Below are 25,116 nucleotides of genomic sequence, written 5' to 3' on the forward strand. Positions count from 1 at the left end.
TACCCTTTGTCTAGATCACGTTTTTGTAACCAGGGTGGGGATGATAACACAAAATGAATGTTTCCATGGGCTGTTTTAAATCATTAATGAATAGTAGTTATATTTTACTCTTGTTGAGGCTGCAACAGAGAAATCTGAGCAAGATTGGCATCAGTGCGACAACCATTGACAACAATGGAAGAAAGGTTGGGCACAAAATCTAGCTGCCCAAAAATCAGGTATGCATGTTTTACAGTGCATAAGAAGAACTCTAGTGGCAGTATAGAAAAATACAGTCATGTAAAATAAAGGCTTGACTGATGGATTTCTTCAATTACTATAAGATGCTTTGCAGAAAAAAATAGGAGGAAAACAGGAGCCCTGTGATCTTTGGTTATTGAATTTTAGTGCTAAATTAGGCATAGAAATGACCTCAAATAGGTGGTTGTCATATTAAATATTTTAAAATGTAAAGAACAATTTTCCTTTTTTTCTCTCCCCACATTTATCTCCCTGTGAAAGGAGTCTCAATAAAATAAGAATAATTGGACTCATTTCTGCCTATATAAAAAATTCTATGAAATGCCCTGAACAGTACTAAAGAAGTAATCTTCTTTAATTAAGTAATACATGGAACATTCCCATTTAAAGAACAGAACTACATGGCATAACGCATGCAGTGGTTCAGTGATCTTATTATTAACAAATTCATGTTTCCTTTCTCATCTTATTTCATACTAATTTCAACCCTTTTAAAAGGGATATTCTTGAAAAGCTCTTAGAATGTGAGTGACTGCAGGTATAGATAGAGAAACTGATGAAGGGATATAAAGGTTTTATCAGTATGGGGTAGCACTTGTGGGTGAGCCATGCAGGCCATCCCAAGGAGATACCAGTAAAGCCTACATACTGTACAGCTCAGTGGTTTGAGCATTGGCCTCTTCAATCTAGGGTTGTGAGTTCAATCCTTGAGGGGGCCATGTAGGGAATTGGGGTAAAAATCTGACTGGGGATTAGTCCTGCTTTGAGCAGGGGGTTAGACTAGATGACCTCCTGAGGTCCCTTCCAACCCTTAGATTCTATGATCATGTAGTCTGTACATACCACATGTGACAAAAAATATTTTAGAAATGTTGCTTTTGAGCTATCTAAACAATTGTACTGTTTCCAGGTACCTTAGTTACGATGGGCCAGATTTTCAAAAGAGCTCAGCTCCCGGTTAGTCCCCCAGTTAAGCGGCCAGATTTTCAAAAGCCAGTTTCAAATTCACATCACAAGTATTCAGACAAGAAACATTATTCAAAGAGTTGCACTCACCTCACCTGGTCACTTGCTCTGCTTCTGTTCCTTACGTGTTCAGTCAGCACAGCTTGAATTTCAAATGGTGAATTTTGAATACTTGAGTTAATAACTCCTAGATAAAAGCCTGAGGGCTTGCCTCTCCTATTGTTTACAGCAGTTTTACACAGGTGAAATGTCATTGGCTTCAGTGGAGTTGTTCCTGATTTACACCAGTGTAAGTGAAAGGAGAATCAGGCCTTCAGTATCCCGACTTTATGGAGGTGGAGTGCAAAGATGTTGAATGGGTGAAGTTCACCAGCCCAGACTTATGACCAGGGTATCTCTGGGTCTGAATAGCAGCCACTGCCCCTCTGGCAGGTTGCCTGGCTTCATGCAATTACAGCTTCCTGGTCCTTCCTCTGGCCTGTCCCCCGCCAATCTGCACTGCGACCTTCCATGCTGGTCTATGTAAGCCCAATATCATGGCGTGAAGGAGGATGTGGACATCCCTGCATAACTGCTCATCTGGCTGACTCCTTTCATTGCCCCTGTGTGGAATTTTAGTGGGGAGGAGGGCCGTGTGCTGGAAATCAGGTTGGATTAAAGTTGTGGCCCCAGCTCCAGGAATCATGTGATTCTAGCAGATTCTCAGTCGTTGTTTTTTTAAGTAAGTTTTTAGCCCTCATGTTGGGGAAGAAAATATTGAAAATGTGACCTGAGTATAACTGATGCAATGATGCCTGGCTGAATCTGCAGAGTCTGGAGCAATAGCTCTAAGAGGTGTGAAATGCCCCATGCATCTCAGTGGGGTACCAGCGCCACGATGCACTGCTTTTAGGGCCCCACCAACACCATTCCAGCAAAGGACTCTGTGTGTGGCAGTAGAAGAGTGCAGTGGGCTCAGCCCACCAATCTGAGCAGACACTTCCTCCAGCAACCAGGGTGTACCAGTGTGGGTGGGAGGTGGCCTGGCAGCCACTCCTATCTCTTGGAGGTAGAGGGGAGACTGCTGCTGCTCCCCATGCTTCTCCTGAGAGAAGAGAGCTCTGCTGCCATTGGGGATAAGAAAGGGCCACTTCTCCTGCCTGTTCGAGAGAGAAGGGGGGCTCTGCTGCCACTCCATGTGGGCGTGGGGCCATGGCATAAGTGTGTAGCAATGGGGGGAGGGGCATGTGTCATGGCATGCCTTGGATCTCAAATTGTCCTAAATCTGGCCCTTGCTAAAATGTATCAATATAAAATATCCAGTTTATCATTTCAAACAAACAATCCATAATCTTTTTTCAGACAGTTCATAAACCAGGGGAAAAGGCTAAATTCCTTCCTTTATAATAATAATAAAATATGGAGATATCTTATCTCCTAGAACTGGAAGGGACCTCAAAAGGTCATCAAGTCCAGCCCCCTGCCTTCACTAGCAGGACCAAGTACTGATTTTGTCCCAGATCCCTAAGTGGCTCCCTCAAGGATTGAACTCACAACCCTGGGTTTAGCAGGCCAATACTTAAACCACTGAAGGCAGTACTGCTATTTGCAGTGAATGGCACTGTCAGACCTTTGGAACAAGAGATGGAAACAAATACACTGGGGTACTTGCTTTGGGCATGCTTTGAAAAGAACAAACCTGTACATCATGCTCACAAGAGCCTAAGTAGGTCAAGAGGGGAGGGAATGGGCTTCAGCCTCTGGCCACAGGCAACGGAGTTGGTATTTCCTTCCCAGACAGTGCTAAAAAAAGGCACCTGAGACCAGGTCAATGGACACCCAACCTGAAGTGTGCTAGGCTTAGCTTCGATAATGTTCTGCAGTAGCAAGACCATAGATAAGCTTGTGTCAGGATGTTCTTGTACGGGGTTTGTACTTTAGTCACACCTTTTTTCAGAAGCTCTTTTTGTAAACATGCCATGGGGAATTAGAACCAAATTTCAGCCACTAGTTAATATGTGTGTGGAATAATCTCCAATGTATATTTGTGTGTATGTTTGTGTAGAATAGCAACACACCAACATTTCACTTGTTAAATGGCATGGCAATCAGTTTTAATGTATGTTTGCGTATAGGAACAGTATAATTTAGTAATAATGCAATGTATACAGGAGATCTGTGCTGATATTCCTTCATTGGAGTTGTTTCTGCACATAGATGCTAGGACATGTCACACTTTCATGCTGCGTTTGGAGCTCCCACTGATGACAGTGCATGGATCAATGGCAGCCGGTCATGGCCCCACATGAGTAATCTAGCACCTTAAATTAGGAAGAAGTGTTTGGGCAGCAAAGGATGCAATGAGCCATTCTGGTGCAGGACAGATTGTCCATTTCAAAGTGAAAAATCTGCATTCTTTAGGAACTAGTATTCAAAAATATAATCTTCAGTCAGTTCAATGGAGCAGCTGTATAATTTACAGCACCAGATAAAGCTAGAAGGTGTAATATGAAATAGCTGAAGCAGTTCTTGAGCAACAGAGCCTTAACTTCCCTTAACATGTGTGTGTAGCAGATAAGTAAACAATTTGGACTTGAATTGGACATTTTAAAGATAGCTATGGTTGGAAAGGCATCAGCTACATTTAATGTTAGCTGCATTGCCCCACTGATGTGTTTTTTTGGGTTGTTTGGCACAGAAAAAAGGAAGCAGCTATGGAAGAATGAAAACCAGTTGTTGGAGCAGAGATAGTGAGAAGAAAGACATCATTTTAAAGGGAAGTTTTGGGAAGTGGGCTTGCCTGAGGGATTGAGTTGGGTGCCAGTGAGTGTAGGTAGGTTGAGTTGAACAACTCCGTGTTCAGAGTAGAAGAGAGAGTGGAGCAGAGGAGCCAAGCATGGGATTTGCGAATGAGTCTGAGGCATTTAGGTGTGCAACTCGCATTGAATTCTATTGGGATTTGGGTTACTAACTCCCTTTGGCTCCTAGGAAAATCTCAGCCCAGGGTCTTAGTCAGATGAGTACAAAGAGTGTAATTCACATTCCTGCTCAAAGCCAGTGTCACTGAGCTTCACATGGGGCACTATGTGTGTGGTGAAGGGAAGGGGTGGAATTAACCACCACCTATTCCCAACTCATAGGCAGTCAGAGGACTACAACTCAGCCTCTCTTCAATTGCTACTCCAGCCTGTTTCAAATCTTCCAGCATAGTCATAAATCCAATGCTCCCTTCCTAAAACTCCCTCCGCCCACCCATGCTGGCTAGTATGGAACCCACAACAACCTCTCCTTTGCAGCGTGCTGCTTATTTGATCACTCCTGAACCAGGGAGTTTAACAGCTGTGGAGAGCATTACCTGGACTCTCCGCACCCCAGGTGAATTTCATCCTGAGAGAGATGGGCGTTGAAGTATTTCCAAATGGAGGATAAAGTTAAAATAAAAAAAAAACTTCTACTTTTCCTTCCGTTGCTTCTTGGCCGTAAGCAGCCAAACAGCTGGAACTTGTACAAGAAAAAACTAATGCAAATTTTTATGGCCTCACTCAAAAAAAGTCCATGCTGGCTGATCATATATGATCTGCAAATGCTTTGCACCAGCAAAGGTAGCGCTGCCTATAAGTAAGGTGGCCCAACATTTCCCATTCCAAGATCCTGTTTTCAGTTCCTCAGAACTTTGTCAAACTTTAACCACTGGGCTGAAATTTTCCCTGCTGGGTGGGTTTTTTTTTAAGACAAACCCAAAACAGTCCAGCCATTACCAAGAATCAGGTTTTTCCCATATTCACAAAAACAAAATATCCTTGCTCTTGTGTGGAGGGATAACTCAGTGGTTTGAGTATCCATTTGCTAAACCCAGGGTTGTGAGTTTAATCCTTGAGGGGGCTACTTAGGGATCTGGGTCAAAAATCAGTACTTGATCTTGCTAGTGAAGGCAGGGGGCTGGACTCAATGACTTTTAAATTTTGGGGGGCGGGATAGCTCAGTGGTTTGAGCATTGGCCTGCTAAACCCAGGGTTGTGAGTTCAATCCTTGAGGGGGCCATTTAGGGAACTAGGGTAAAAATCTGTCTGGGGATTGGTCCTGCTTTGAGCAGGGGGTTGGACTAGGTGACCTTCTGAGGTTCCTTCCAACCCTGATATTCTATGAACCTTTTTTGTTAAGGAACTCTAACACCTCCGTGCTTTGGAACAGAAGCTTGTTTTTAGGCAGGGTGGTGGCCTTTATGTCAGGGATGCACCTTTTGCTGTCTCTCTGAATATCTGCTCAAGTTTAGCCTAGTTATAAGCCTTCAAAAAATCATAGTTTGTATATGATCTCTTGTTAGTGTTTGGCAGCTAAATTCTCTCACGATTCCATTCACACTGAGCATGCTCCAGCTCAGGGTTGAAGGAGCTGAGCAGGATGTTCCCTGCAACTACTACTCCTGGCTGCTGTAGCATTGAGAGCAGGGAGACTATTTCTTCTGTGCTCTCAGTGCTCCACCAGCTGGTGACCAGGCAATGTAATAGAGGAAACAGCCAAACTTAAATACACAAGGGACAAGAACTAGACCTGGGGTGGAGACTGGGAATAGGAGCTGGCAAAGTGGGTGAGTAAGTCTGGGCCAGTAAATCAGTGATGAGGAACTGGGATGAGAAGCCAGGAGTGTTGAAGAGACAGGACTGAGACAAGGACAGGCTGGAGGGGATAGGGCAGAAGAAGGGATCAAGGCAGAAGGGTCTGTGACCACTAGAGACACTCCTCTTCAGAACCTGTAATGGAACCCAAGTTTCCTGAGTCTCATCATTCCTCTACTGTCAGCAAATATCTATGAAATCCACTGGCAAAATGTCTCTCCCTTCCCCCAAGTTAGCCCATACAGGGGATGACAGTCTACTATTGCTAACAGCTCAAGTGGCAAAGGTCTATGCAGTGGACCTAATGGTTTGAACCTTGCTCATGATCCATCTAGGTGTCAACATGATGCCCTATGATGGGATTTCTGGGTTTTTTCAATTTGCTTTTTTAAAAACCTAGAAAATTATATGTCAAACCTTCTACATTAAAATAATGTTACGTTTGGAAAGTCAAGCGCTCAAAAGTTAGGAAGTGCCAGAGTTAAGGTTGCATCTGCAACCTTAATTCAGCCCCCTAGTGCATATGCGTTATGATACAGTCTTTAATTACATGATCACATACTACTTTTTCCATAGGACATTTCTGCCTTAGTGAGCACATTCTTTTAATCTAGTTTTGTCTGTATAATATAAAGTGTGGGCATGTGTTTGGGGGCCATTTAATATTAAAATGAGTAATGTGGTGTTATAGAATTGTATGAACAAAGTAAGCCTGCTTAGCATGATCACTGATTTTTAAACACTATGCATCCTATACAATAGCAAGAGAAAATAGTGCAGCCGTGATTTAGTCATTTAGTGTTCCTTTTGTGTGTCACGTGTTAGATATTCTGTACCTGAGTTCTAATCAGCTATCTAAGATTATTTTTTGTTTTGTTTTTTATAATTTATGCTTATCTGAAGTCTTCCAAAATGTAGGCTAGAATTCACCAGCAAAAAAGCAAAACTATTTTATTCATACAATGTACTTATATACCTTTCCCCCCCACCCCCCTCCAGATTACAGGGAAGAATTCCCCAGTGGTTTATTGCTGCAAACTTTTTTTTTTTTTTTTTTTTTAAGAAAGTGCTAACTTGCTGTACATGTAAGATGTCTAAATTTGTTCATGATGTGTTTTCATTCCTGGGTCAACCTGACCATGGTTGTCAATCTAGAGAATAGTATTGTAATCTTTAAAAAAAAGCTGACCTATCTTTCAAATAAGCTCCTATTTGACATCAACATCAAATAGAGTTACACGGTTGCTGCAGCATCCTTGCCTGCTCCCCATGACCTGCTACTACGAAGTTTCTTGGCATGATGTACTCACAGGAAGAATGTCTTGAGATGTATCTCTTGGGATCATTCCAGAAGAATACAGATTAATTTGCACTTCCACAAATATAAAGTGACTACTTCATGTAAACTACTTTTCATGTTCCATCAAATCTGAGATTTCCATTCATAACTTTTATAGAAATGACCGATTTGGCTTGAAGCCCTCAAGACTTTTTAGTGTAGTGGAGGGTGGTTGGGGATAAAAAAATTACTTTTGCTTCATTTTTTATTTTTTACTTCATCTTGAAAGTATATTGGCTCACCACCTCCCTAGGCGCTGTAGTGTTAGGGGGAATCCTCAACTGCCGCTGTAAGGTAGTTTTTTTCAGAGCTTTTGTGCTGTTAACATTGGGGGCTGAGGACTGAGCTCACTGTTAGTAATCCAGATCTTCAGCCAATTTAGCACCAGGATCTGGGAGTAATTTTGGTTCTAAAACAAAAGCTCATATTTCTGCCTTTATACTGTTTCATTAGACAAATAATATGTCTGACCTCTTGTACCAATGATAATTAACACTTAGCACTTTCACAGGTTTTAGGGAGCTGTATAAATAGTTCAATAAAGTGTCAAAGTTGTGACATAGTGGATAGAGTGCTGGATTCGGACCTGGAGACATGACTTCTATTCCCAGCTCTGTTGCTGGCCTGCTGAATGACCTTGGCGAGTCGATTTACTGCTCTGTGCCTCAGTATCCCCATCTCTAAAATGGGGATAATGGTACTTCCTTTGTAAAGTGCTTTGAGACATAAGTGCTGACTTCCTCATTTCCCCGGAGGTGCTCAAACCTTGCTCCGCTCCAGACCTTGCCCTCAGTCCACCCCTTCCCCCAAGGCTCCACCCCTGCACTGCCTCTTCCCACCCTTTTCCACCCGCTCCCTTGAGCGTGCCCTGCCCCCTACCCCCAGGGCCTCCTGCACACCACTGAACAGCAGATCCGTAGCGGGCAGGAGGTGCTGGGAGGGAGGGGGATGAGCTGATTGGTGGGGCCACCAGTGGGTGCTGAGCACCCACTTTTTTTTTTCCGGGGAGCTCCAGCCCCAGAGCACCCACAGAGTTGGTGCCTATGATTTGAGATGCACTGATGTAAAGTGCTACATGAGAGCTAGGTATTACTATTATTAATCACAGTTCTTCCTTAATCACCATATTCCATGGACTTCTACTTCTTACGACAAGTTATGAGCATAAGGTATGCAGGGCTATCAACTTAATAGAGCCTTGTGCTGTTATACCAAACCTGGATTTCAGAGAATCTACCTTCTTCCAAGGTTATCATGATTCATATTATGCTGTTCACTGCCTAATGTTTCTGTTTTACAATATGCAGGCCTTTAGCAGTGACACCACATTACACGGTAGTTAACATTTTGTTAATATTTTCGTTGGAGATGCTGGGTGACGATTTTGAATAAAAATCCAAACCTGTCTCTGCAGTGACAAATTACCCTCATCCATCCCTGGTATTCTGTGTTTCACTTTGCAGTGGCTGAGACCTTATTAGTCCCTACTCCTAACCCACATTATTGGAACCCTTCATTAGTGTGAAGTCAACACAACTGCACAGGGTGCAAACCAGCAAAGAATTTGGGCTGATTTCTCTGTCTACAAATTTTTAACACCAGTGATACTGATTTCCCCTTTGATGTCCACAATGAGACTATTTCCTGGCCTCTGTGTACCTCTATCCCTGATCATGAGGGTCAAATCTCAGATATGAGATAAGTAAGTATTAATGAAGTGAGGAGATATCAGTTGCAGCTGAAAAGACTGTAAATGCCCCAAGTCACTGCTAGATAACCATGCACTGCAGACGCTATCAGAAAAAGGACCCAATATAGCTGAGCTAATGTGTCATGTGGGGGTGGGGGTGTTAAGGGAGGGGTGTTAAAGGAGAAAAACAAATTGGAAAAATGGACAAAAAATGTTTTTGGTTTCAAAAATCAAATAGTATGTTATATATGGAAGGCTGGCAAAGTTACATGGCTTTTAAGGGCTTTACAGTGCACCATTGAAGTCAGTGATACTGATCTGAATGGGAGTAGGAGCAGAGCCCCTAACATAAATAGTAATATTTATATCAGAACAGCTCCTTGAGCATGATGGATGTGTGGAATTTTGCGATCATTTAGGTTTACTTCAGTGGAATTGTGAGTTTCATGCACATCCTCACACACCCATCTATAAACTAGGGCCAAATTCTGCTCCAGTGTTTTTCAATCTGTTCCATTTTGGGACCACCACTCTCTCTAGTCAGGATCTAACTGGGACTACCATCCCATATATAAATATGGGAAGGACAGGTTGATCATGACTTCCATGTTCACAACCCAGGCACTGTGACATACACAGCTGCTCCCCTTGAAGTAAACAGAATTTGCCTGTGCCTATCTGACAGCAGAATTTGGATACAATTACAATGCAAAGAGAATGTTTAATACCTATTGTTTTGATTTTGGGGGTAATTTTAACGCGAAGGAACATAAAACATGTGACTTGTACAAATAATGTTTAAATCCTGATGTAAAGCAACAAGGGAGGAAACTCAGAATTAAGGTTCTCACTCTGTTATTAACTCACCTGCCTGTATTGCAGTTGTACATAAGTGATTCAGGTTTTCTCACTGTTTTGACACACTAATTTAATATCTAGGTGCAGGAAGTGCCTTAAAGATAATGTTGAGAACAACTGTGCATTGGTTGGCAGGTAAGAAGTCTGTGATTCTGATGATAAATGTGCACAAGTGGAACAGTGTGATTTTAACTCTGAATTGTGACTTGATTCAATAAAAGCATATAATATAGTTTTAAAAATAAGTTTTTGAATGTAAAGTTTTATTAGCTTCAGCACAGAGAGTGGTAATAGCAACATTCCCATTTTAAACCTCTCCCAAAATCATAAACTCATTATTGTAATCTAAAACCTAAAGTCAACAGAAAACTAGGACAAACTGGGCTTGCAGGTCACAGATCCAAAGCTCTGAAGTAAAACTAATCAGTTCTTGGATAGGATTTTTTTTTTTACTGCAGCACAATCTATGGTCCAGTCAGTCAAATCAAGCCTTTCTGAGAAAAGAAGATTAGAGGCAGTTGTTTAAAATACTTGGAGGGGGGGAAGATTTAAGCTTTATTACTGACCAGGATATACAAAATAGTTTGTAATGAAAAAACAGTAGTGGGGTTGTACTCATTGAGTGAATAGAAAATTTTAACTGAAGACAGAGCCATATGGAGCAGCTTATAGTTAACAGCAAGGACTGATGATGAGGCAAATGTCCTCTAAGTATGTGAAATTAGGAACTGTAAGTTTGTTATGAGATATATGCAGAAAGTAGGAAAAAATGACTACATTAAAAGGGTATAAATAGGGCTGTAAGCATAAAAGGCTCATTCAGAGAAACCTAACATTTATTCATATGAGTTATTCCTTATGCAATAGCCTTACCACTGTGCATTCCAGATAATAATTGGCAAGAACTAGGGATGCAAATCTTCTCTCTGCCACAAGTTGGTATAATTATTTTGTTTAAACAAAACATGTAGGGTTCTACATGCTGGAGAAGTTCTAGCTTTGGTGTAATTTAGGCAAATTAATTTGTAGCCTCTAGTATTTTAGTTGCCAAGTTCTGTTCTCAGCACCTTCCCTTTCTTGTTCTCCACTGACTTTTTTGACAACTGCTCCAGTACAAGAGCAATTTATCATCAATCTTATGCTGTTAATTGGGTCCTAAGTGGTTGGCTGCTTGTTGCATAATCTGACAGGCTCAGAAATGCCTAAATGCCACAGTGCTATAGACCATTTGAGAACTATCCTGTGTCTTTACTCTACGGCTAATTTCTTTTATGCTGGAGCAGACATTTAAAGCCTAAGTGTATTCTTACTACAACAAAGACACAAATTTCCCCTCTTTACATTTTCTTCAAATGTCAAGTTGCTGTTTACACATTTTCAGCCATAATGAAATTCTAGCAACTGCACACAGTCATTCAGCATATTTATTGAGATATCAGTCATCACACAAATACAGACTTAGTGTGCTTAGTGATCACCGTTGCTCAACCTTAGCAATGACTTCCAGAAATACAGTATTTCCAAGTAACTGACGTAAAACAAAAATAAATGTAGGGCTTGATTTTTGCCAGGTACTATTCAGTCTGAGTAAGGTTGGCAGATTACTGGAATTATGAAAGGTTTCCCTTGTTTTCATACATTAAATACTTACGGTCAGATCTTTAGCTGGTTAAATCAGCATAGCTCCATTGACTTCAATACAGTGATGCTGATTTACATCAGCGAAGGCTCTGGCACAGGGTTTTTAAATATTCCCCTGCAACATCTGCAACCCAATATTGCAAGATTTTTCTAAGACATAAGAACCAGAAAATGAAAGTCTAGAAATCAGAGTAAAACTGGCTGGTCTGTTTTCATTGTCCAACGTAAATAAAGAACAAAAAGTGAACAGCCAATGAGCTTTAACATATTTCAGCTTTAATTACTTAGGGTCCAATCATGCAAACCTTTACTCATTACAAATGTTTTCACTGAGGTCAGCGCATGCATTAACCTCACTGGACCTCATTGCCTTTATTTTTGTTAGTAAAGGTTTGCAGGACTGTGTTCCTCAGATGTTAGATTTCCTTAACCGTCTCTCATTTATCTTTTAAATGTATTTTAAACAGTATCCCTTCAAAGCTTGTAGGCCAAACGTTCCACTGTCTTACATGTTGTGGAACTCCACCGATTTCAGTTGGGGGACATGGGTTTAGATGCCACATAATTCAGCCTTGAGTTTTCAACCAATAATCCTTAAGAAATGATTTGTTACAAAGAGTTTGCTGTTAAGTGTGGTGCAATTGATTTCAGGGAATTATGGTCAGGTTAAATGCTGAACTGTTGAGCATCTGGATTCTGATGACCAAAAAGCAGCGGATGTCTGATTTGTGTTTAGATGTACAATACAATCCTACGAATTTATACTACTTTATCAAGTTTCGTAATTTTGATACTAAAGTCCATCTCAAAGCAGATATCTAGTAGTAGATATTATTTAATATTTATGTTGCAGCAGTGCCCAAAAATATGATAGGGACTTTCAAAATACACAGGAAGACACAGTCCTATTGAATAATCTTAATGTTATATTCATCTCCTTGATGTTACAAGCAAAGCCTCTAATCGAGCAATTTACAATAAGGGCATATTTGTGATGTTAGTCTCTTGCCAAGTTCCCTTTACACCTTCCATGGTGCCGGTGCAGTAGTATCACATTAGAAAGACCTTATATCTGTGGCACTAAGTAAGAAAATAAACATCAAGAAGGAAGATGTTTTCAAATCTACATTGAAAATTTTAACTTTTTATTTAAAATGTATTTAGTAAATTAGGTTGATTTGTGTGTATGTGCAAGATTAAATCTCTCTCTCTCTCTCTCTCTCTCTCGCTGAGTTAAATAGAATGGAACAAAACCTGTTCTTCTTACTCATTGAATCAATAGGTGTTTTGCCCAGTTAGTTAACAAGTTAATGTGGGATTTAACCCTATGTTTCAGAAATTATGATTCCACTACAATAGTCCATACAAAAAGTTACATGAAAATTGCAATTTATCTGTTTCAGCACCTAAAATGTTTCATATGAAACCTAAAATATTATTCATTTACTTCTTAAGACGTATTAATTTTAGAGACTAATTCCATTCTTCAGCCAAGTATATAGTTTTAAAGTATTTGTTGAAAATTTGACATACTTCCTTTTTAATGAACTTCATTGATATATTAGTAACTTGTGAACTTTCTCAGCCATTGTTTAATTTTAATCGGGAAAATGGGTTTTGTAATTTGACATGCGATAGTTCAACATAGCATTAAAGCATATTCTTATAACTTGGATTTATGAATGGTATCAATTAAGTATTGCTATGAAATGATAAAGCTGTGAGTCCACTCATAATGAACAAATAATTCTGTTTCAGTCTTGGATTCCACTGTTTTGGGAGCTGTTCCGACAAAGTTTAGTGCATGCTTGTTTTTTAAATTTTGTTATTTCTTCCTTTTCTCATTTGAGCTTTACATTGGGCATGCTCATTTATTTTATACCAAGTAGCATAGGATAGACTGAAAGGGGTATGACGGTTAGGTTGACAGTGCAAAAAGTAAACATTCTTTGCTTTTAAATCAGAAGTATTGGGTTCATTAAGTTTAACTATACCTTTATATAATTCAGTTCAGTGTATGTGTGTAGATATAGATGTTATTGCCTGGGACTTTGACGTATGAACTTGCACAAAAGAAAAAGCTTTTAAAAATGTACCTGACAGGAATAGCCCAGTAAGGCATTAGAATCTAAATACTGAATTGTCTGAAACTGAGTGCAGTACTGTCTTTCAAAATCTCTTGTTTATGGAGAGAGAGTCATTATTAAATTATTTGTATGCTAATGATTTAGTTTTATTGGTTGTATTGAAATCCCTTATTTGTCTTTTCTTGTTCAAAGTGTTAGGCAACATTTGAAAAGCAATAATTACCTAGATAGTAATATCTAGAATTTCTAAATGTCACTTGTTCCTCCATGAGCTCCTTTCTCTAGTAATTAAATGTAAGCAGTAAAGTACACTAATTTGTTATATAAGCCAACAAAATCAAATAATCCAAAAGCACTCTAGCAGTGAAAAATGCAATTAAGCCAGCAATGTATTCATTCAGATACAAAATACCGCACCATGGTATACCACTGTCGTCCTTTCCTTCATTAACTAGAACATGAATAAGAAAGCATGATGGCTTAATAGCATGTTTTTCACTGTTAGAAAGTATTTTGTTGTCTCAAAATGGGATTGAGGAGTCATTCACATAATTTCCATTTGTCCCATGTAAAAGTGATACATTCTACAGAGAAACGTGTTATGGCATATGGATGTGAAGGATTAATATTTATTATGCCATTTCTGTATAGGCAGACTAACTATACTAATCAAAATTTACGTTTTTATAAAATTAAATATCTGCATTTAAAAACAATATAAGAATAGTTTTTCTCCTATAGTGTGTATTTGTATGTGTACTTGTTGCTCTGATTTAAAGCTTACTAAGTGTCTACTTGTTATTTGTTTATATGGTGGTAGCATTCAAAGGGCCCAGTTAGGATTAGGATCCCATTGTTCTGGCTATTGTACAAATGCATAGGAAACATTGTCCCTACTCCAAAGAGTTTACAGTCCAGCGCTTGATCTTGCAAGGAGCTGAACACTGTGGCCCTAATCCAGCAAAGCACTTGAGCATACGCTTAACTTTAAGCTTGCGAGTAGTCCTACTTACTTCAATTGCTATTCATTTTAAAGTAAGGAAATTAAGCACGCACAGGATCAGGGCTCAAGTTAATGTACTTTTGAAGCATAATGATGCTGTTTAGTATATTAATTTAACACGTTAAAATATCTTTCTCTCTTTACTCAGGCCCACTTCCCATTGAAGACTACAGAACGATGCCTTGAATTTACCAGCATATGTAAGGGTGATGATTGTTATTTCTTCTAAATTCTGCACAAATATTTTCTTTCGTACACTGCAGTTTGTTATGCCAGTATTACACAGCTTCATTGCATTACAATGGTTAGTGTTTATATGGCGAAAATAGTCCATTTCACTTTTGGCTCATGCACAAAATAACTGAGTATGTATTAAATACGAAGAGTTGCACTCTTTGGACATGAAGCTCAACTCCCGTTTGCCTTGTAGGAACTGCTCAGCACTTTGCCAGATTGGACCCCACAGGGCATGTGTGTGTATTTTGCCGTTTTTGCTTGTTAAAAAACAAGCATGCACTAAACTTTGTCGGAACAGCTCCCAAAACAGTGGAATCCAAGACTGAAACAGAATTATTTGTTCATTATGAGTGGACTCACAGCTTTATCATTTCATAGCAATACTTAATTGATACCATTCATAAATCCAAGTTATAAGAATATGCTTTAACGCTATGTTGAACTATCACATGTCAAATTTATTCAAGTTTATCAAAGTTAAACTCCTTTTCTCTATAAGTGTAACAGTAGTCTCCTTTATCAGAGGGGTAGCCGTGTTAGTCTGAATCTGTAAAAAGCAACAGAGGGTCCTGTGGCACCTTTGAGACTAACAGAAGTACTGGGAGCATAAGCTTTCGTGGGTAAGAACCTCACTTCTTCAGATGCAAGTAGTCTCCTTGACTTTAATGTAACTACTCATGTGAGTAGTATGAAACAGGTTAAGTGTTTGCAGGATTAAGCCCTCAGACAGCTGACTAAGGGCAGGAATATTCTTTTGTGAATGTGTCTGTCCCTTGTTCCACACCCCTTCCCCCCTCTTCATGCTAGGCATATGTCAAATAGAAGAGAGAGAGTGCAAGGAAATGGAGGTGCGGGATTCCGCCTTTATTTTTTCCCCACAGTTTCTGCCAGGCCCTAATTCTTTTGATACTTTGTATTCACTGGCTGACTTGAGTGACACAAGAAATCCACTGTAGGAAGAGAAGCTTCCTGTGAACTAAGCCTTGTTTCCATGGTGCAGAGTTTTCTATTTAAAAATAAATTCCTGTTTTCTGGGGCTACATGTATGTACGGTGCTTGTGGTGTATTCACACCAAGCAAAGGTTACATGGGGGCAGAGGAAGATAAGGATTTCTCTCCCCTTCCCTACTCTTTCTCACATACACACACCCCATAACATTTACATTCTGCATGTTTTAGCTTTCAACTCTTTGATTCTGAGCAAGAAAATCTCATTACTTTTTGGCATGCATTTTAAGGTCACTGAATCATTTTTTGTTGTCTCCTTGGCATTGTAATGACTGACTAGACTTAAAAACCATTGCGTTTGATTGTTTTTATGTTCATATTAAATCCTCTGTCATTGTGTATTTTACCATTTTAAACACTCTGACGCCTGTTAGTTCTACACGGTTGTTTGGTAGGTTTTGTCTTCTTGTCCCCATGGCTAGAGATCTCAGTAGGAGGAGGGGGGAAACTTCCAACCCACAGGGCCTCACTTTAGCCACTTTGGTTTAAGTCTTTTAGGACTTCAGTTAATTCTACAGCACCTGAGTATCTGTCTTCCAAGTGATTTATAAATGGAAATGCCAGTTCAAAGGTTAACAGACAAAACTGTGTAGGGAAGCTAGTCTGCCTATTAAAGCCTCTGACCAGGAACTGAATTTGAAAGCAAACTTGACAGACGTTGAGACTTTCTAAGTGGAACTTTACCGGTGAAAATCACCTCCATCCCCCACCCCCAGTACAGCCGCCTCCCTCTTTCTGGGGTACCTCACTGGCATTAGAGAGCTCCTGGTATGACAGAAGCTGTGACAGGGAGGAGGGAGAGGGTGGCAAGTGCTGATCCAAGGCAAAAGACAGGTAGAAGGAGAGAAACTGCGTGAGAAGCACCGTGGGGCACTCCAAACAAATGCACCAGCAAGGCAGGGCACAAGCCCCAGTGTGTGCACTGCAGCCAGCCTTCAGCTCTGAGCAGTGTGTGCCCCGTCACCTAAGAATGATGCTTGTTAATTAGTTCAAGTGACAGCATGATAATCAGAAGTCTTTTCAATTAGTGTGTACCAGAAATCAATGTGATTTATGGGGGGGGGGGGGGGTTGGAAAATTGATGTGCATATATATAAAATAAATTGATCTGTTTCTCATACACATAATATTTGAAGGGAGTTAGGGCCATATTGTCATTTGAATGTACATATGTACGATCCGAATGTGTGTGTTAATATCTATACAATCAATAAACTGCATACACATTTCTCACCACCCCTCACCCCCAGAGTTACCAGCAGGAGGGAAACACTGAGCCCTTCTTTACCCTCTCCCTGCCCTCCCCTTGGCACTTACCGATCCTTAGCACTTGCTGGAAAGTCTGAGGGATGCCTATTAAAACGTAGAGAAGGAGAAATAAGAGTCCCCTGCTGGTATCCATAGCAGAGAGCCTGGGCTCACAGCGAAGGGTGCTCTCCATCTTCTCCACTCCTTTTTAATTCATGCTGAACCTCTGCCAGTTCCATGCACTCACAAGCTGCTCCGAGGTAGGCTGTATTTCCACCTCATTCTCTCTGTGTTTCTTGTTCGGTGTGCAGAGTGTTAGAAGTGTATGTTTCCTCTGAGGTATTTAGACATGAATAGCTGTTGCTGCTTTTTTGGGTCCCGTTACACTTCTCTCTCTCTGTCTCTTTCTCTTAGCCCATCATTCCCCCTCCATCAGTTAGTCGCACGTTGCAAAAGGGTCTTCCCAGAGATTATGGATCGATGCTTCTGTTCTGTGTTGAGCTCCAGGGGGTGGAAAGTTGCCGCTCGAAATGGCTGGAATGTCTTGCTCATTCGTCCTATAGTCAAGTACAAAGGTAGAAAAGAAAAGAAAGGAAGGGCAGGGAGAGAGGGGGAGACGGGAGTTGTTGCAGAGGTTCCAGCACTGATCTCCAGCAGATTAACTGGGATCTCAGCCACTTCTCTCCCTCGCTCTCACACGCACAGAAGTACTTTATGCTGCTGCTCTAGAGCTGATTGAATCTTTGCTTGCATCCTGATGATACAAGCAAATCTAATCTCCGTATTGGCTGGCACTGATGCTGTTCCTGGATATGATTAAAGCGGCACTGTCAACTTGAAACTGGTCAATTTCACCAAAGTGAAATAAAATCTCTTTTCTGGCATCCACCTGCCCCTGAATTCTGCCTTGCAAAATACTCTGTTTTTTTGGACCACCTTGTCCTGTTCTGTTTTACATGTTTTTCCTCCGCCCCGTTACTGTGTGAGAGACTCACACACCCAGCATGTGAGTGGGTGTGACACAGCAGGGGTCTCTTGGAGTATGAGACTTCAGTTCTCCTTGCTGTGCACACATTTCTGGGAGCAACTGAAGCTAAGTGCCAAACCCTGCTATCTCCTGTCAAGCTCCACAGAGGAGCTTTTGGGGGTGCGGTGGGGGGTCCTCTCTCCACCTCCCAGCCCACATTTCTGGTTGCTTTTCCTTCAGCTTGACTGCCAGTCTGCTGCTAATCCTGCAAAGAAGCTAGAGGGAGTGGGGGCCCCCTCCTACACCCTTCTTGGCACCTAATCTCATGCCCAATTTGGCAGAGGATACAGGGGCAAGCCTCCTTCCTGTATTCCAAGCTCACTTGGCTCCAACAAGAGAGATGGGCAATGGAGTGACTGTGCAGGGAGTACCATCTGCTTCCTAGCCTGGCTAGTTTGTCCCAGGCTCCTAGAGAGGCAGAAATGGGCTGTCACCCAGCACGGCTTCTCCTGCTTCTGGTGGAGTGAGATAGGTCATGGGTTGTGTGGTTCTTCTTAAGAGCTCTGCTCTGAACCCTCTCCTTCTACCCTTTATTGGGAGTACTAGTTGGTGTCTGCAATAAACCGCCAAATCACATTTAGGAACAGGTTGACCAGCTTCTTAAGCACCTATCTATAATGTTGAGGAAGAAAAACCTGTGTTATCATGGGGGGACTTCAAACTGAGTGGCATATGCTGGAGATCTCATGTAGCCAATCAACATGGTTTATGGCAAATAGATTTTGTCAAACCAGCTTGATATCTTCTTTTTTTTTATGAAATCACAAGTTTGGATGATAAACGTAATAGTGTTTATGTAATATACTTAGACTTCTATAAGGTTTTTGATGTGGTACTGCACAACGTTTTGATTAAGAAATTAGAATGATACAAATTAAACATGATGCATGTCAACTGGATTAACAAAATAGGTAACTGATACCTCTCAAAATTTAATTGTACATGGGGAATCATCAAATGGGTGCATTTCTGGGAGGGTCCTGCAGAGATTGGTTTTTGGCCCTTTTAAATCGCCGGCCCCAGGGAAGCTGCTCCTTTTCCCCCCCATCAGCGGCCCTGCCCATAGGACCCCACCGACAGGGAGGGGCACAACGGGCAACGACGTTAAAGTGCTGCCGTAGCAACGCTTTAATGTTGGCTGTGTGTGGGCCGGTACCGGCTTCTTACCGGTATGCCGTACCAACCCGTACCGGCTCACTTTCACCTCTGGCCCTACTCTATTAAACATTTTTATCAATGCACTGGAAAAAACATAAATTCATTACTGATAAAGTTTGCAGATGATCCAAAGATTGGGGACGTGGTAAATAATGAAGAGGACAGGTCATGGATATTGAATGATCTGGTTCGCTTGGTAAGCTGGATAGAAGCAAACAATATGTGTTTCAATATGGCCACGTGTAAAGTCATACATCTAGGATCAAACCATGCATGTCATAGTTACAGAATGGGGGACTCTATCCTGGGAAGCAGTAATGCTGAAAAAAGACTTGGGGTCATGGTAGATAATCAGCTGAATATGAACTCCCAGAGCTAATGTGATCCTTGGATATATAAATGGGAATATTAAGTAGGAACAGAGAGATTATATTACTTTCGTATTTGGCCCTGGTGCATCCACTACTGAAATACATCGACTTCTGGTGTCTACAATTCAAGAAGAATATTGATAAATTAGAGAAGGTTCTGAGAAGAGCCATAAGAATGATTAAAGAATTGGAAAACATGCCTTATATTGAAAGAGTTGAATAGTTCAGTGTATTTAGTTTATCAAAGAGAAAGTTAAGGGGTGACTTGATCACAGTCTGTAAGTCCCTACCAAAAATTCACTAAAGGTTCTTCTATCTAGCCGACAAAGGTATAACGAGATCTTATGGCTGGAAGCTGAATCTAGACAAATTCAGACTAGAAATAAGTTACATGTTTTTAACAGTGAGGTTAATCAACCACCTGAACAATCTACCAGGGATCTTGGCAGATTCTGCATCACTGGGTTTTTTTTAAAAAATCAAGATTGGATGTTTTTCTAAAAGATATGCTCGAATTCAAAGAGGAATTAATTCAAAGAAGTCAGTGGTCTGTGATCTGGAGGAGGTGAGAGAAGACACACTCCCGTTTATCTGAAACCCTACTATCTGAACTGCCGTGTAATCGTAATCCCTTCCTTGTCCCCCATGTATCTCATGCTGGGGAACAAGGAAGGGATTCAAATAAAGTGAAGGTTCAGATAGTAGAGCAGAACCCCCTGGCCAAGACTGCAAGGAGGAGGAAGAGGACAGGCCCCTGGCTGCAGGGGAAGCCACCCTGCTGCTGAATGGCTCCTCACAGGAGTGAGTGAGCAGGGCTAGGACAGAGGAGCTGTAGAGGGCTCCCTGCATTGCATGACTTCCAATCCCTGTAGGCACAAGGTGCTCTCCTGACTGGCACAGCAGAGTCCTATCTGGGTGTCTCTGCTCTGCCACACACCTTGCTTCAGGAAGAAATTTGTTTCCTTCTGAAAATGCTAACTGGTAAAGAGATATACATAATACACTCTACAATTTAGTACTGATATAATGACGGCTTTCCTTTTTAAATAGAGTATTAATGATTGAAAAATACACCATGGCCCCAATTCTGGAAAGGATCTCTCTTCAGCAGAGCACTTAAGCATGTGTTTACTTCCCATTGTAGCCCATTTCTTTCTGTATTTTAAGTGTTTTCAAGCATTTAATACATGCAGAGTGTTCTTTAATAAATATTAATATTAGAGCTGGTTGCAATTTTTCTAATGAAACCACTTTAAATTGAAAAATGGTCCCTCTTAAAAAACTGAATTGTTGCCAAAGACTTCTTCAATTTTTACAGTTTTCCATTCCTCATTTTCCATTAAAAGTTTAAACGAGGAAAAAATAATGTTTGCTCTTCTGTCAGATTTTTTTTCTTTTTCTGTATTTTTTGTTGTTAGTCAGGTTAGTCACATTGTGGGATTTTTTCACAATTGGGATGTTCTGTTTTCCAAATTAAAAATTGAAAATCTTCTTTAGGAATTATCTGTTTTTGACAGTTAAAAAAATGAAAACTGGACCATTTTAAAACACACAAGGACAGGAAATGTTTTGAATGTGTTGAAATTTCCTTGGAATCCCTGCCGCCCTCATTTTTCATTCAGCTGATCTCAGTATGTTTTTTTATGGTATTCTTGCCTGTGTGGGTCAGAAAGTTAACAGTTCAAGTTGTACACCAAGATGTGGGTTAATATGAAATGCTGACACTGCAATTCACTGCAATGGGGAGAGCTGCACGTTTTGAGTTGAGGTTGTAAATCAAGGTGTCTAAACTACAATGGCTCTTGCCTGTCTCTGGTGGATCTCATAGGATCTTTAGTGTCCACCTGGGCATATTTTGGAAAATGTAGAGGAAAACCTAGGTGTCCTGGCCAACATTCCTCCTCTCAAATTAACAGATTCCGATCCCCAGAACTTTTGCATTTGAGCTATTGTTCAGCTCATACTGGCTGGCACATTTGCTTACTCATTCATGGCATTGCCAGTATTTAGTTCAATGCATTAGTAAAATAGTTTGGAATACCTTGAGAATGAAAGGCACTAACTAAACCCTGGACTAACTGTAAAACACATTAGTATTAGAAATATTAATACTGTCTCTTTAACAAAAATCAAAGGCTGGTGTTTCCTTGCCTTTCACAATACTTAGTTTTAGCTGGTTGAAATGTGTAATTTGCCATATTAATATTGCTATAAATTGGAATCTCTTAATATTTCAGGTGCATTCTTATTTGAATCCCAGGATTTAAAGCCTTCCTCTAAGGTTTTTGTCCCAGGTTAGTGTCAAAATTAGAACAGCTCTATTTTCATGTTTGGATGTGGCCAAAATGTCAAGACAGTTATTCTCATGAAATTTCTACCCAATATAAAGAAAATCTCATGAGAATGGCTCATACAATTTCTTCCAATTTGTTCTCAAATTTTGTGAAATTTTGGCACCACTGAATCCAAATCTGATACCTGGTTCATCCTTGATACCAAACTTTAACTTAAACATTGTCTGATCTAAACAGTATCTCCTTTGTGGATTCAGGTCTTAAAAGTCATTTAATGCTAATTATAGTAAGAACATTTCTTCCACATTCACATTGACCATTTCACTGCACCTCTAACATCATGCAGTATAATAGTCAACATTGCAAGTTAGAAAACAGTAGCAATAAAAACTCCAAATGGAAACTTACTAAATCACACTCCACGAGTTCTTTCCTAACCTGCAGGCAACACCTGATAACACGGAAATTGATATGATCATTTAAAAATAGCCACACCAAATCAGCATTCTGCTCTTGAAACAAACAAAAATCTCTTGTGTTCACAAAATCTTCTACTATGAATATACCATAGAAAAAAACTACCAGAAATGTAAAAACAAAGGAAGTAATTAATAATTTCTTTATTGTCCTTTTTCTTACTAAAATATGCCCTTTCTATATCATCTGCAAACAGTAGCTGGATCTAGGTGAGAGAGAACTTGATAGTTCAAATAATTCACTAATCACTGTATTGTAATCAGGGCCGGCTCTGGCTTTTTTGCCGCCCCAAGCCAAAAAAAAACCCAAAAAAACCTGCGGCGCCGCTGGAGCCAGGGTTAAGGGGGACTCCCTGCGCTGGTGCCCCGGCTAGCGGGGGGGAGGGGGAGGGAGCGGGGGGAGAGAGAGAGAAGGGGGGCGGCCAGGGCTTCAGCGGGGCGCTGCCACGCGGCTCCAACTGCCGCGCCGCCTGCCAGGAGGGCTCCATGCCGCAGTCGGCTGGGAAGGAAGGATGCAGGCTGCCCTGCCGGGTTTGCTGCAGGGCGCTCCCCTCCTCCACGCTACCGCCCTCTACAGGGCAGCCGGAGCGGAACAAAAAAAAAAAAGCAGCCGTGCCGCCCTAGGATTGGGCGGAATGCCGCCTCGTACAATCTGCCGCCCCAAGCACGAGCTTGCTCGGCTGGTGCCTGGAGCCAGCCCTGATTGTAATCACACTGAGAGGTTCCCCAGGTTTGAAAAATGCTACAATTTCCAGAGAGATTCCCTCTCTTTAAAATGAGGGATTCCACTGGCAAGGGTGGACTCTGTCTAACTGGTGAAACTTTTTAAGGGTGCCCAGTATACCTGAGTTACCTCTTTCTGACCATCACCTAATCTCCTTAAAAGTGATCAATTTACCTGCTGACCCACCTAACACTTCTGTAATCTCCAGTCCATCAATATACACAACTTCTCTGCCACTTTCTGCAACTAATTATCTCCTCCCTATCATCAACTGTGGATTCACTTCGCTCAATTCCTTTGCCTCTTTGTCTCACCACAACCCTCAACTCTGGGTCATCCCCAACATCTGCTTCCTCTACTCCTGATCACATGCTGCTGAATGGCTTTGGAGAAAGTCCCATATCGCCTTCCTCCACCCAAAACTTGCCCTCTCCTTCTGGTCAAATAACACTACTTCTCCACTGTCAGTGACTCCCACACCTGCATGTGTAGCCATCTGTTAGTCACCTTTGATTTTCTACTATAATCCCTCCCTCCCACCACCACCACCACTATCACCAGCACAGGGCAGTACTGTTCTACTGTTTGACCACTACACATACACCAGACAAGGGCCACTGGCCAGCAATCTTGTGTTTAGGGTGCCTGGATCTCTCCTAAGGAGACCCATTCCAAAACAGAAAACCTATCCCATCACCAGGAGGTTTTTCACCCCACCTGACAAATTATCCTCCACAGACAGAGTCCAAGGAACAACCCTCCTGCCATCACTACTGCCAGCAGAAGACATGGAACACTTGCCTGCCTCTGCCACCACTGTGGCTGTGAGGATCCACCGCCAAATAGGGGAACCACCTAGAGGAGTATTAGTAAAGTTCTGAGTCTGAGTAAGCATGGTGGGGCAAGAAGGTTGGTGTGTCTGTGTGTGAAAGAATTGGTGGGTTTGGGGGGGGAAGTATGGAATTGATGGATTTTGCAGGGGCAGTTAGGTGGAGAAGTAGGAAGGAGTATTTTGAGGTGGGATTTTCAAAAGCACTCAGTTCCGGCTATGGTAATGCTTGCATTGACTCCAGTCAGAACAGAATTAGGCCAATGCTGAGCACTTCTGAAAATTTTTACAGCACTCAACACAATGGGGCTCTGATTCAGAAATGGGCATCTGGGCTACTGTAATACAAATAGGTATTATTATTATTATTTTATTATTATGTCACATGTGCCACCAAGTGTGGTAGAAACTTCAAGTGAGCCTTTAATGTTTCTATTTTAGCAGTGCATCACTGACCCATCTGTAAACTGAATATACTAATCCTTACCCATCTCACTTGGGGGTTGAGATTTAATTAATTCTTAGATGAAAAGCAATAAGATAAAATATTCTTTTCATTAAAACATCATATCACACAATAAGATAAATATAAATTATTCCCAATGAACATAGTATAATACTTAGAAGCTTTTAAATGTCACATGAGAAGAACTCTGCTGTCTTATCCAGTTGCTCTCCTCATTCATATTTTTAAATCCATTAGTACAGTACTCTCCTTCCTAACTCTAGCAAACTCTTCACTGAAACATCTGCTGAGAAATCCTCAAGAAACTAACATCAATGCACTCCATTGAACTAGTCTAAATTTAATCTGCAAATTTTTCCCCCCAGCAGCAGCTACTTTTCCCCACCATAGTATTAGCTATAGGACATAAACTACAATCTAAAATGCAACCTAGGTCCACCAAAGACCCTTCCCACGCAAGGGTATGATATATAAGAAATATTCTGAAAGAAAAAACTTCTACTATACAGAATGTTATTGGTGCCTTATATACAGAAGTAGAGACTTTGGGTCAAATCTGCTTCATTATTACATTGTTACTGTTACATTGATGGGAAACCAGAAAATTCATTTGAGGTTAGTGGAGTTAATCTGAATTTGCACAGAGCAGAGCAGAACTTGCCCCATTGAAAGACAGAATGTTGACTGACTCCTGAAAACAGGCTCTTCAAATTTCCCACATTTATACTTCCTGTGGTGAATTTTTCAGTAACACATATGTTTTTTAAAAGTATATTGTTACTAAATTGTACTGAGCCCTACATAGACCATTTTACCAGTATGCATTAAAGGTAAATTGGTTTGGGCAAACTAAACATTA

The 25,116-nt window shown here is 40.9% G+C and overlaps 1 protein-coding gene across 6 annotated transcripts in view; it reads right to left on the reverse strand.

Moving 5' to 3' along the window:
• GRIK1 (glutamate ionotropic receptor kainate type subunit 1) overlaps nucleotides 1–17,603 on the reverse strand; it is a 228,942-nt gene extending 211,339 nt beyond the window's left edge. For 2 of the 6 annotated variants that reach the window (XM_054047872.1, XM_054047911.1), the window contains exon 1: nucleotides 16,982–17,587. In XM_054047872.1, coding sequence (XP_053903847.1) covers nucleotides 16,982–17,105 — 124 coding nt within the window. In that variant the 5' untranslated portion in view covers nucleotides 17,106–17,587. Of the gene's footprint in view, nucleotides 1–16,981 lie in introns of all 6 variants that reach the window. The other 4 variants (XM_054047888.1, XM_054047895.1, XM_054047881.1 and 1 more) reach the window with 4 other exon arrangements.
• Nucleotides 17,604–25,116: the final 7,513 nt, after the last annotated feature.

Source organism: Malaclemys terrapin, chromosome 1, assembly GCF_027887155.1.
Source record: "Malaclemys terrapin pileata isolate rMalTer1 chromosome 1, rMalTer1.hap1, whole genome shotgun sequence".
NCBI lineage: Eukaryota > Metazoa > Chordata > Testudines > Emydidae > Malaclemys > Malaclemys terrapin.